Below are 13,634 nucleotides of genomic sequence, written 5' to 3'. Positions count from 1 at the left end.
ATTTGGCCCCATGAGTGACTACCACCATGTAGGTAAGCACCTTTGATGTTATGGAAAGGGTGCTGTATAAATCTGATTTAATATAATGCATTATGCTTACTTAACATTGCTCATTTAGAGATTAAGAAAACTTGCATGAGAACTCAAGAATTTAATCAAAAGATTATTCATTAAGAATATGTTTTGGCTATCAAGCCATGTTAGCCATCAAACTACAGGCATTTGTTATCTTACGTTAACATTGTATTCTATTTGCTAGTCATGTTTCTGCATATTTAAAGCTGCATTCCTCTAGATGAATGTAAAATATTTTGAAATAAGAGAAGGGTTGCTGTAGTTAGTAATTGGAATAGAAAGAAATCAGTAATTCAGTGTGTTTTGGGAACACACTCTTTCTCTCTCTCTCTCTCTCTCTCAGCTTTGTAAAGGACAGAAGTTGATAACAATGTTTGATTTTTTTTTCATTTTATTATTTTATAGAAATATTTACAAAATGTACATGAATACTTACAGCTATTTCGAATTAGTTGAGGTGAAACACTTAAATGTCTTCATCAAGTTAGGTTTGAAAGCAAATCTTAGAAATAACAAAATGAGTATTAATTGTTTGTCAAGCCTGTGTAGAATATTGAGTTTGTTTATCTTTTATTAGGCATGTCAGATGGCTTGCTCCTTTTGAATTATTATTTTTGTAGTTTACATTGATACTTTACAAAAATACATTGATGTTTTATAAAGATGAACATGGCAGTAAGTTAGTGCTGACAGCAACTTTACAGACTACTACACTGTGATATAAACAGAATTTGAATACATGTCATTTTAATCCCTAAAATTTGAAAGTTTTTATGTGCATAAAAATGTATTGACAAACAAGACTTATTCTTCATAAGAATAGCATTAATTATGACATAATAAACATTTTCTGTTAACCCACTTTTAAACCAAATCATACACTTCAATTTCATTTGTCATTTTGCCAACAATCATTTTGGTCATTTGCTGATTGCAGCAGACAGTCCGACATCTATTAGACTTGACCACCTCTCCCATCAGCTCACCATCAGGTGTGAACTGCAGCACATTGTTGGACCTAACTCCACATACAAGGACACTTCCTCTATCAGTAACATAACAGTCAAAGGCACAATTCAACATTGGATTATTGAAGGTCTTGACCACCTTCCCTGTGTTGTCCAGAGCAAACAGTCCAGTGTAGGGAACAGCAGCATAAATCTTAGAGCCATCCTTACTGACTGCTAGACTATAGATTGCATTCTTTATTGTCTGATCACTGCACTGCATCAACTTTTGTCCAGATAATGAGTACATGTACACTGTTGATTCCCTATCTGAAATGTACAGAATGTCCCCAGCATAAGCTAGACCATAACAGTTAAAGTCAAATTTCATTGTTGATTTTTTGGTCATTTTATTTTCGATTGTTACAAACTGTATTTCTGGCATTCGCCATAAACTCACTGCAACCTCCTGGTTGTTGATTGAACACACTTTCCAAGGTGTCCAAGGAAGGACATAATGATCTCTTACAGAGTAATTATAACTGTCCAAACGTTTGAGATTGGTGTTGTTGTAATCACTAAGTATCACTGTTCCATCTGATAGAAAACAGGAACTGAAAATATCACAGTCCTTCTTGTCTGATGGGATCTTTACAGAAAATTTCTTCATTCCTTTTGTCTGTAGTAAAGTGTCCTTCTGTTTTACCTGCTCATCTGATCTTATTAGGTATTTTCTGTTGTATTTCAGTGTAACCTGTCCCAGAGAAATTAACTCTGTTATCATTTTAATTATATTCTGATCAGGTGTAAAGATGATCTCCTGGTCCTGGTTCCCGACTCTTCTTTCTTCTAGCGATTTGTCCGCTTTGCTAGCAGCTGCAAGACCTTTCTTTATGCTTACAAACACTTGGGATACATTATTGCCTGCAGCTGCTAAGGTATCTCGTGCAAATGTAACATCCTTCTTGTTTTCTTGGAGAGCATTTATGGCGTCCTCTATTTGTTGTATCACAGCTTTATATCTTTCTTCTATTTCAGCTACAGAATTCCTCTCCATTTCATCAAGCCTTTCATTGACCTCTCTCCTAAACTTTCTGACGTTTTCGATAGATTCAGATTTTCTCTTCAAAACATTCTGTTTTTCTTTCTCAAGATTTTGGAGGTGGTTCTTCAATGTCTGCTCAGTGGATTCAAGTTTCTTCTTAGTGTTTTGAGTAGAAGTTGTAGTCACATTGTTTTGGATGAATTCTGGTATGTAAAATATATCTTTGCAAGATCTGAAATGAAATGGTTGAAGATGTCATTTGTTCTGTGTGGGATTTTGCTCAGCCAGATTGGAATTATGGTCCTTGACTTAGTGAGAAATACACATAAAATGCTTGTTTTGCATATATCTTAAATTAAAAATTCTCATAGAGTCATGAAATAATGTAGGAATATTAATAATTATGCAGCATGTGAATTTGTGCACCTGAGATTTTTGGTTTTTTTTTTTCACTTTGCTTGACCAGAGTTATGACCCTTGACTTAGTCAAACAAGAGGGTCATGATGACCCTTGATTGCTCACCTGAGTAATATGAGCTACATAGACAAGTGTAAGAGATCAGGTAAGAAAGTCAAATATAAGTAAGCATTGAGATCTTTTCCCGGTTGTGTGAACATGTTTCAAATGTCAAACTGATGCTAAAATATTAAGAAAGTAGGTCAGTAGGTCACATTCATGGTCACTGAAAGTCAGTTTTAAGATTGGTTTGCAAAACTGTAAATGTCATCCAAATTTCAAGGCTGTATTTTAAAAAACAAGAAAGTAGGTCAAGGTCAAAGTCAAGTGACCCCTAACTACTTGGGGTCATCAGGTAATTATAATTGAACAGTCTAGGAAATATGATCAAAGTATTTTTTCCTATATATCTCATATAAAAACTAAGTGACTCTGGGGCGGGGCTTTAAATGGACTCTGGGTCAAGATTTGAACAATCTTAGTAAAGGACCACTAGGCAATGCCACATGTAAAATATCTAAGCTCTGTGCCTCTCGGTTTTTTATGTTTTCCTATAGAAAGCTATGTAAATTCAAGGGACCACTGGGCAGGACCAATATTGACCCTGGGATCATAACTTGAACAATTTTGGAAAAAGTCCACTAGACAATGCCACATACCAAATATCTAAGTTCTAGGTCTTCAGGTTTCAGAGAAGAAGATTTTTGAAATTTACAATATAATCATATAGAGGAAATAATTCCCGCCCTCTGGCGGCCATTTTTTAACGAAATAGAATGGCTTAAGCAATTTTTATAGAGTCACCTAGAGATCATTTCTACAAAATATTTTTGAAATACGGCAAACAGTGTCTGAGAAGAAGATTTTTAAAGATTTTTGGTTGCCATGGCAACCACAGTTCTGAATGGATTTTAATTCTTTGGGCAATTTTGAAAGGGGGCCACCCAAGGATCATTCCTGTGAAGTTGGTGTAAATCTGCCCAGTAGTTTTGAAGAAGATTTTTTTAGAAATTGATGCGGCAGCCATTGTGGTTTGTTTAATATAATGTCGTTTACACAGTGTTGAATTCTTTGTTTAGCCTTTGGCTCAGCTAGGTGAACTAAGAATAAATGTTTGTGCTGCATATATGTAAAAATGTACTTGACCTAGAGAGATAAAACATTAGAGGATTGTTTTATAGCCTATTAAGTTTTGCATCAGGTGTTCTCTTTGGGATTTTACTTAGCTAGGCCAGAGTTTTGGCCCTTCACTGAGTGAAAAATCGTTAATCATATATGCAGTATCGAATATGACTATAGGTAGTACACTGAGCGTACAATACACTGACTAGAGGTTAGGGTTAGGTTTAACATAGGTATATGATACTGTACTACCACCAATAACATCAGTACTACATCTAGAGCTAACCGTGAAAAATACACATAAAGTTCTTAAGGTGGCAGGGGAGTGCAGATTCGCGAATTCCACATTGACGTGTGGGTACCAGTGTTGAAATATCCATAGAAATCTCGTTTTTGCTTATTTTTCTTTGAAACTACTATGGACTATTGCAGATACTATAGACTACATAAAGACGACTCTCCGGTCCTATGCACCTGTCGCTTTCCATGCCAGATGTAGTGAAAATTGGCCAAATCACCCAAATTTTATAGACCAAAATTAGCCTAACCGGGCCTCACTTTGAACTCTGCCATTCATCCATTTTGTATTTTTAAATCCAATTTCGTAGCATATATGTATAGTGCGAACATAGATGCATACCCAGGTGGTGTGGAATGTGTCTCCCAACCACCACTTTATTTCCCTAATTTTCACTTGAAAAAAGTGGATGGATGACAGCCGAGCGTCTGGCCGACTTTTTGTTCTGATGTTTATGTTTTAGCCTCAACCGGAAGTACGGAGCTAGGAATTTTAAAACACCCGCCATGTAGAATCATTAACCGTTCCTCATTCCCCAGATATATTAAAGAATTAATAATGATAAATAACCAGTAAGACAGATATGCCTTTATATCTACCCTGTCCTGTTTAAACAGAAAATCGACCGGGGCCAAACTACGAAACCGCTCCCCTGCCACCTTAAGGTATTAGGCCCATAATAGAGTACCTCCTTTTTGAAGAGTATTCAATTCCTACCATAAACCTACTTTTACTGCATTTTTCAGGGGGGCGTAGGTCAAACCCCACTGGGACCAAATTTTTTTCCCCTTACTTTCCTTTTTTTCTTGTAAAGTTTTTACTTCTATCAATATTTGTTATTGATTTAGTGTACAAAAATGGGGAAAAAACTGATTTGATAAGCCATTTCTTGCTGTTCAAAGTGATTTTACCTCTGAAACAGAAGGGGTAGAGTTAGACATCTTTAAAAATACTGAGTTACATATGGTAAAAGTTCTCAATTTTGCCTTCATTCTTTAGATTACATATTCTGGAAGAAATTTAGGTTACTAAGGTAGGTTTTACTTCTGCCCCAAGGTTATTTTTGAATGAAGTGAGCAAAATTCAAAATAGACCCGCAGGATTCAACCTTAATTTTTCAATGTTGGAGTTAGAATTTTGTCTCCTTAAATCTGTTTACTCGAGGCACCCTAGCAAAAATGATATTGACAGTTTTATTTCAAGTTCTATAATTGTTTACCAATAGTTTGATGTTTCTTTCATAAAAAATAATGGTATAATGAATTCTCTGCAAACGTTTTGGATAAAGGCCACCACTTTGAAATTTGTCTCTACTTGAGCTTGAGGAAATACCATAAATTACACAAAATTTATAAAAAAACGGCACGGTAAAAGTTTTTAAAAATTTGCAACTAAGTGCGAAGCACGGTCAACTGTAAGAATATACCCAGCAAATGCCATTTTTTTAAACATTACTGTTATGGGCCTAATACCTTAAGTTTGTGTGGTAAACATCTAGAAACATATTAAACTTTTAGTTATAAAACTAGGCCTAAAAAAAATTGTTTCCAGTGACATGGCCAAAAAAAATAGGGTAGGTAGGTAGGCATTTTTTTTTTTTTTTTTTTTTTTAATAACCCAACACCATCGTAGTTTCAAACAGGAAGATTATAAACCTTATAAACATGCATCCTATTGTTATGTTTGATTTACACCCGAACGTACAATGACTTTGATGATGTTTTAGCAATATAAAATGCCATTATGATTTGATTGTGTATTTAAATATTATGAAATAAATATTTTTATCACATGTTTGACGTTGCGGGAGTGTAATAAAGTCATTAAATAAAAATGATAATACACTAGTGTAATAAAACTTTGACGTCGACGTCATTTATAGCATTGGAGACGTTGGTCAAATTGACTTGTTTATATAGTAAAAGAAAGTAGAATGTATGAGTTTTCCACAGGAAAAGCTCACATGTGATAAAAAGAATATTACATTTGTGACTTTCCACATTGAATTTATTAAACTCGTTGAATAAATTCAATATGAAAAGACACTCATGTAATATCCTCTATGCTTTACATGTTTGCGTTTTGTTGTTGTTGTTTTTTCATTTCCAGATTAGCCCATCCGATTAGCTCAATAGGTAGAGCAGTCGATCTACGGATCAAGTGGTCATAGGATCGTTGTGTCCTATATCATTCATTCTCCGCCGCTAATTCATGTGGAGAAGTTGGCAATTACTTGCGGAGAACATGGTTTATATTTAATTAAACATGAAACTTGAATGAAATCTTGCTGTGGATTCTCTCTTTAAATAATAATTTTAATATTGAATATTATTCAACAACCAACATTAATATTTCAAACTAAAACCAAGTAAAAGCACACTGGCCAGGAATATGATTTGCATCTTTGATCTGCATTAAGATTAATACCATCACCCCCTATCCCAATCTAAAATTCTGGATTAACTGGAAATGCCAGACAATGGAGTTTTGACTGGTATGCCCAAATTGTGAATTAATAAAGCTGCAAGTGGTTGTTCAACGTCTTACTACTATAAATCCCATCTAAAACCTGACTTTTCAAGACTCTGCAGGCCTCGACCACAACTTTTTTTCAGCAGGTCCACCAACTGCTGAAATCTAGTAGACCTGCTCAGACTTTAGTGGACCTCCAACCGTCATAACTTCATATGACTCAAAGAAACAGGACTTATTTCTAAAATAATTAAAAATGGAAGACTGTAGCAATCTGTTATCCCGAAAAATAATTATGAAAAGTGTCCCAAAATATGGACACAATAATCATCATCCACCCGACGTCGACCCGTGTTGAAAGTGAAAAAAAAAATTATTAACAATTATCGGTAATTATTCTGATGATAAACTAAGTAATTTAGCCTTGTTTTCATCATCAATTAACACCCCCTCAAAGAGCTAAAAGAAGTGTGTCGGTTATTATGGCATCTGAAGTGGAGATCAAAGCGGTTTAGTTGCCCGAGATTGTCATGGCATTACGTCATGTTTTCGCGCCATGTGACACATCACTGTCTAATCGTACTTTCTCGATTCCTTGTAACTTGTTGAGAAGTTTTTTCTTTATCTTTTTTTATCCCGAATAAACTGACATGTAAATTTGTCAAACCGTGAACGATGATAGACTATGGATAGCCTACCTCTGTGACCTATTTGCCCTCAAGGAATTTACATTATTGTTTGAAAAGAATATCTAACAAAGTGTTGTGTCAAAAAATACATGTACAATGAATAATTTAAAACTTATTAAATTCCGCAACAACATCATACTGCTTTATTTTAAAACCACATTTCTATTTACGTTCACGAGGTTACGTAACCTATTCTGCCGTGCTAACAGAAATCTGTTTGACAAAAATCGTTTTACTCCATGTATTTAAATTGCTGCCGCTTTTTCATTATTTAAGATTTTTTAATTGTGTTTTTAGCTCACCTGTCACAAAGTGACAAGATGCGCTTTTGTGATCGCGCGGTGTCCGTCGTCCGTCGTCTGTGCGTCCGTAAACTTTTCCTTGTGACATCTCTAGAGGTCACAGTTTTCATGGGATCTTTATGAAAATTGGTCAGAATGTTCATCTTGGTAAATTCTAGGTCAAGTTCGAAACTGGGTCACGTGCCGTCGAAAACTAGGTCAGTAGGTCTAAAAATAGAAAAACCTTGTCACCTCTCTAGAGGCCATAATTTTCAATGGATCTTCATGAAAATTGGTCAGAATGTTCATCTTGATGATATCTAGGTCAAGTTCGAAACTGGGTCACGTGCCTTCAAAAACTAGGTCAGTAGGTCTAAAAATAGAAAAACCTTGTGACCTCTCTAGAGGCCATATATTTCACAAGATCTTCATGAAAGTTGGTCAGAACGTTCACCTTGATGATATCTAGGTCAAGTTCGAAACTGGGTCACGTGCCTTCAAAAACTAGGTCAGTAGGTCAAATAATAGAAAAACCTTGTGACCTCTCTAAAGGCCATATTTTTCATGGGATCTGTATGAAAGTTGATCTGAATGTTCATCTTGATGATATCTAGGTCAAGTTCGAAACTGGGTCACGTGCGGTCAAAAACTAGGTCAGTAGGTCTAAAAATAGAAAAACCATGTGACCTTTCTAGAGGCCATATATTTCACAAGATCTTCATGAAAATTGGTCAGAACGTTCACATTGATGATATCTAGGTCAAGTTCGAAACTGGGTCACGTGCCTTCAAAAACTAGGTCAGTAGGTCAAATATTAGAAAAACCTTGTGACCTCTCTAAAGGCCATATTTTTCATGGGGTCTGTATGAAAGTTGGTCTGAATGTTCATCTTGATGATATCTAGGCCAAGTTCGAAACTGGGTCACGTGCGGTCAAAAACTAGGTCAGTAGGTCTAAAAATAGAAAAACCTTGTGACCTCTCTAGAGGCCATATATTTCACGAAATCTTCATGAAAATTGGTCAGAATGTTCATCTTGATGATATCTAAGTCAGTTTCGAAAGTGGGTCACGTGCCGTCAAAAACTAGGTCAGTAGGTCAAATAATAGAAAAACCTTGTGACCTCTCTAGAGGCCATATTTTCCATGGGATCTGTATGAAAGTTGGTCTGAATGTTCATCTTGATGATATCTAGGTAAAGTTTGAAAGTGGGTCACATGCCATCAAAAACTAGGTCAGTAGGTCAAATAATAGAAAAACCTTGTGACCTCTCTAAAGGCCATATTTTTCAATGGATCTTCATGAAAGTTGGTCTGAATGTTCATCTTGATGATATCTAGGTCAAGTTCGAAAGTTGGTCACGTGCCATCAAAAAGTAGGTCAGTAGGTCAAATAATGAAAAAACGTTGTGACCTCTCTAGAGGCCATATTTTTATCTAGGTCAAGTTTGAAACTGGGTCAACTGTGATCAAAAACTAGGTCAGTAGGTCTTGAAATAGAAAAACCTTGTGACCTCTCTAGAGGCCATACCCTTGAATGGATCTTCATGAAAATTGGTCAGAATGTTCACCTTGATGATATCTAGGTCAAGTTTGAAACTGGGTCACGTGCCTTAAAAAACTAGGTCAATAGGTCAAATAATAGAAAAACCTTGTGATCTCTCTAGAGACCATATTTTTCAATGGATCTTCATGAAAATTGGTCAGAATTTTTATCTTGATAATATCTAGTTCAAGTTCAAAACTGGGTCACATGAGCTCAAAAACTAGGTCACTATGTCAAATAATAGAAAAAACGACGTCATACTCAAAACTGGATCATGTGGGAAGAGGTGAGCGATTCAGGACCATCATGGTCCTCTTGTTTGTACATTCTGGTCAAGTCTGAATTTTATTACCATAGTATGTACCGTTTATTTACTTTAAAAAAGAAGTAAATAATCAAGTTATAGAACTCAAACTGTATTAGTTCTCAAGCGGTGTTGGAAATTTGAAGCAATTATATTAAAAAATGAATGCACTACGCGCATTTTTTGTGTCAAAAGTAACCGCGATGTATATTAGTTAGATATTACGATAGGGCGCACGTGCTTGTGGAATTGAAAATTACCAGCATGACGTTTTGATATCTTTACGATTCGCGGGTAAATTCCAGTCAATCCAGGTAATTTTGCCTGATGTAATTTCTCAATTTGGTAAAGTTACCACGAAAAAACCACTCGCCCGATCGGCGGAGTAGTCCATTCGTGCAAAGAGCTATAAAAATAATAATATACTTATTTGCAAAAATAATGCGGCCCGATTTTACCGCTAAAAAAAGTTTGTGGTCGGCGGTAAAAAAATAGGGTAGCTCGGGCCACAGTAGTGGGTGGGCACCTGTGTCCTATGGACATACATCTAATATTTTTCAACATTATGCTGCTTTTACACTTAGACAATTTATTTCATTTTTTTGCATGTAAGCAGGTCCCTCTGAGACTACACGGCTGAATGCTTTTAAACTTCATAGAATTCTTTGGCATTTTAGGTGACCTCAAAGGATTTATGCACGAGATATTATTTTACTGAGGGATATGATAACAGGTGATAGGAAAAGAAAATATTACATGTGAAAAAAACTAAATACCACTGTTTTGCATGAGATATTAATTAGATTACTAGGGAATGTGATATAATATTAAAGTTAAGCCAATGGGACCTTTGCAGTGAGCATGTATGTGTATAAAAGAAAATAGCAAACAAATACAAGTATATATTCATGGCCAGTAATATTAAACAACTTGCTGCCAGTTAAAAGAAAACAAAATACCTGTGTTCAACAGCCATACATGCTGCACATCCAACATTGTCGTGGTTTTGACAGTACATGTCCACAGGTTTATGTCCATGTCTATCACATCTCTCTGTCGGGACCACAGGCAGGTGTTTCCTAGTGCCTGTCTTTGCTTTCCCCTGATCAAGAATTTTATGTCCTTTCAGTAATGGTACATCGTCATGCACTTTGACACAGGTCAAACAATAATAGTCTGCACAATCTGTGCAGTATTTTGCAGCTTCTGTATTCTTACCCTTGTTCTTACACACTGTACACAGTAAATCAAATGTTTCATCAGATAATATATCTGTACTAAATCCTCCAGTCGCCATTTTGTTTAACAATAAATATTCATTTTTCTCTTTTAAGTTTACATTATTATATGCCGTCTGAGTTTAATCTATTTTTGTATTTACATTTATATCTAGTTCATTACATTATAGCAAGCTGCTATAAATTGAATAAAATCTATGTTTAAATTAAAAAGAATGAACTTTGCAAATGTGAACGAACATAAAATTATTCATATTTACTAAACTTCCTCTTTGGTAGGCCTGTTATCTGATATCACTCCCTTTATCAGCGGTCTTCTTTGTTGTTTTTTTACAGCCCACCGACGCTTTCTTACTATACCTTTTATGTGCGTCTGGCGACCCAGATTGACTCCACTTATATCGCTATTTTTACGCTTATTTCTCTTTGTCAACCTGGATTGTTGGTTTTGTTAGTAATTATGGACTGTACTTTATTCATTTCAATCGATGTTACCATTCCATTCATCATATTTATCGTAGAAATCAAACTCCTAAATATACGCGCGATTCCTCTGCACATTTGTTTATCCGGACGTGACGTCATATCGGCATTCACGTGCGGCCAAACGCTGTACTGCGGATCTTTGTTTACATTTTTGACAGCTGGTTGTCAGTTGTTTCTATCACTGAACCGGGCAGTTGCCTCTAGAAATGTACTCCAAAATAAAAAATTCTTACCTTCAAAAATTGGTCCTAGATCCAACACAATAATATCCAGATAATAACAATTCCATAACAATACAAATGAATTTTAAAAAAAAACACTTTATTAACACAAACTTTTAAACAGTCAACAGGCATGGCACAAATAAATCTACTGTGTGTAAGTATTGATCGAATTTAACTGGGATCACGTCACTCAGCGCGCGACTTTACAGATTCCCAGTACGATGACGTATCGGGTTATGTCAGTGCATGAATTGGGATGAATAGGGGGGCGTTTAGTAATAGTTATAGTATGTGTGAGAGTGTGTTAATACCAGGATATATCAGAGCTAGGGGTACATCGAGGGTATTTTTCTCTGCACATATCGTCGAGGCCGGTAGGCCGAGACAGATATATGTGAAGAGAAAAATAACGAGATGTACCCCTAGCTCTGATATATCCTGGTAACACACGAGCATTACATATTATAACTGTTTTATCGCATAGTTTATCATTAAAATTTATATATTATTTTCATTTAAATTTGTTTATTATTATTTTTACTATTTTGATTCCCTTTCTGCGCCTCGCTGACTGAAACACTAAAACTTCTGTTTTAGAAAATGTGTTCCCCAGATAAAAGTACCCAACAAATTTCTGCATTGGTTTTAAATCTTTGCATTTCATTGGCCAGACATATTGTAAAACTTGTTGTTTTGTTTGTAAAAAAAATCAAAGAAAAAGAAACATTTGAGAAATCTCAGAATTTCATATATTTCATGTATTTCTGAATTTGGCAATAACTATCAAGGTTTTGAAATATTCTAGTTTATTTATTCTTTTACTTTATAAATGTAGGTGTTTGTGACAATTCTTTCTCTGTGAACTGTAAATTGGAGCTAAAATCATCTTTTCTTTGAAAGGAAAAAATTATACTCCCTCGATAGGACCTCAATAGAGAAAAAGTGTTCCGATATATATCGGAACAGTTTTACTGTGCTGATATATATCGGAACACTTTTTTTCTTATGAAACTCCATAGAGATTTCCGTGTTGATATATATCGCAACAGTTTTGTAAGATATCAGCACAGTTTTGTAGTAATAATGTGTGTTACTATGTATAACATGCTGCAAAGATCAAAGAAACATTGCCGCACTATGCGATAATACGAGTTACTGACATTGTTTGGATCAAATTTTTCGTAAAATGCATCGCCCCTGGGGGCGTTTAAACGGGGTTATACGGTATTTGTGTGTTTTTTTTTTGTTTTTTCTTGTTTTTTAAATGTTCTCTTTAATACATTTTGTAGAGGACGATGATAATGCAACAAAAAAAAAAACAATAGACAGTAATTAATGCAAACTATTTAAAATAGATACAGGCAAATTAAATATAGATCTACGAAACATAGGCTAATGAGGGTCATCAATCAATCCCAGAAACACACGTCCTAGTAACAAATATTTACATTTAACATGCCTAGATATCTGAAAAATTCATACTGAAAAATATCAACATTCCCTCCGATTTAATGTGTCATTTAAAAAAAAACAAACAATATTCACCAAATCTCATTTGAAAACATTTATTTCACAAATGATATATATTTGTAATGATGTACTATCTTTCAGAAAACACCAACAATTAAAGGCACGAGTATTATTCAGTTGTAATAAAAATTACAATTTGAAATTTCAGCGGGAAAAAAAAACTTGTGTATTTTTAAGTATAAATTTCATTCTACTAATAATACTAACATTAATAATGATAATAATAATAGTAATACATATGAGTAGTCGGATGGACGTTATATAAAACAAATAGACGGACAGACAAACATTCGGACAGGCAATAAAAGTACAACTTCCGACTTGGCAAATAGATCTGCAAAAATAACAATCAGCACTTTTGCATACCTTTGATGTTATTGTCGTATATACCGTTATAATCCTATAAATATATTGTGTACAATGAAACCAATACTTGAGCTGCCCTTCCGAAAGTTAAGACTGAGTGGGATTTATGAATATGACATTCGAACTCCACTCACACTCTCGCAAGGTCTACTCGAGGCCCACTTGAGTGATACTTACCCAAGTTTGAGTCAAGTGTGAGTTTGAGTGACGACTATGAATATGGCCCTAAGTGAGATATATTATTTCGATTCTAACACGTTACCTAGGATTTTTAAGTAGATCCTTGATGACATCTATCAAATATCTGCCTGTTTTCGGTTGGTTTCTTTTACAGCGCGCCACTACGCCATTTAACGCTTTGACGTAATAATTGTGACGTCAGAAAAATGAATTGTTGTATAACAACACACACTTTTCAGCCTTCTTTGTTAAATAGGGGGGCCTCCATGGCCGAGTGGTTAAGGTCGCTGACTTCAAATCACTTGCCCCTCATCGATGTGGGTTCGAGCCTCACTCGGAGCATTGAATTCTTCATCCGCGCAGTCTGGTCAGGATC

General features: G+C 35.2%; 2 protein-coding genes across 6 annotated transcripts in view; one reads left to right on the top strand and one right to left on the bottom strand.

The window, feature by feature from the left end:
• The window catches only part of LOC123532681 (general transcription factor 3C polypeptide 4-like), a 106,128-nt gene that overhangs the window by 19,491 nt on the left and 73,003 nt on the right, over positions 1 to 13,634 (top strand). The window lies entirely within an intron of this gene.
• Positions 449 to 11,063, bottom strand: LOC128546501 (uncharacterized). The gene is made up of 2 exons (XM_053517082.1): positions 10,194 to 11,063; positions 449 to 2,299 (listed from the first exon to the last, which is right to left on the bottom strand). Exons 1-2 carry the CDS (start codon positions 10,529 to 10,531, stop codon positions 940 to 942), a joined length of 1,698 nt encoding a protein of 565 aa, XP_053373057.1. The 5' UTR covers positions 10,532 to 11,063; the 3' UTR covers positions 449 to 939.

The sequence above is a fragment of the Mercenaria mercenaria genome, chromosome 11 (assembly GCF_021730395.1).
Source record: "Mercenaria mercenaria strain notata chromosome 11, MADL_Memer_1, whole genome shotgun sequence".
NCBI classification, from domain to species: Eukaryota; Metazoa; Mollusca; class Bivalvia; order Venerida; family Veneridae; genus Mercenaria; species Mercenaria mercenaria.
This window is presented reverse-complemented; position numbering and strand designations above follow the sequence as displayed.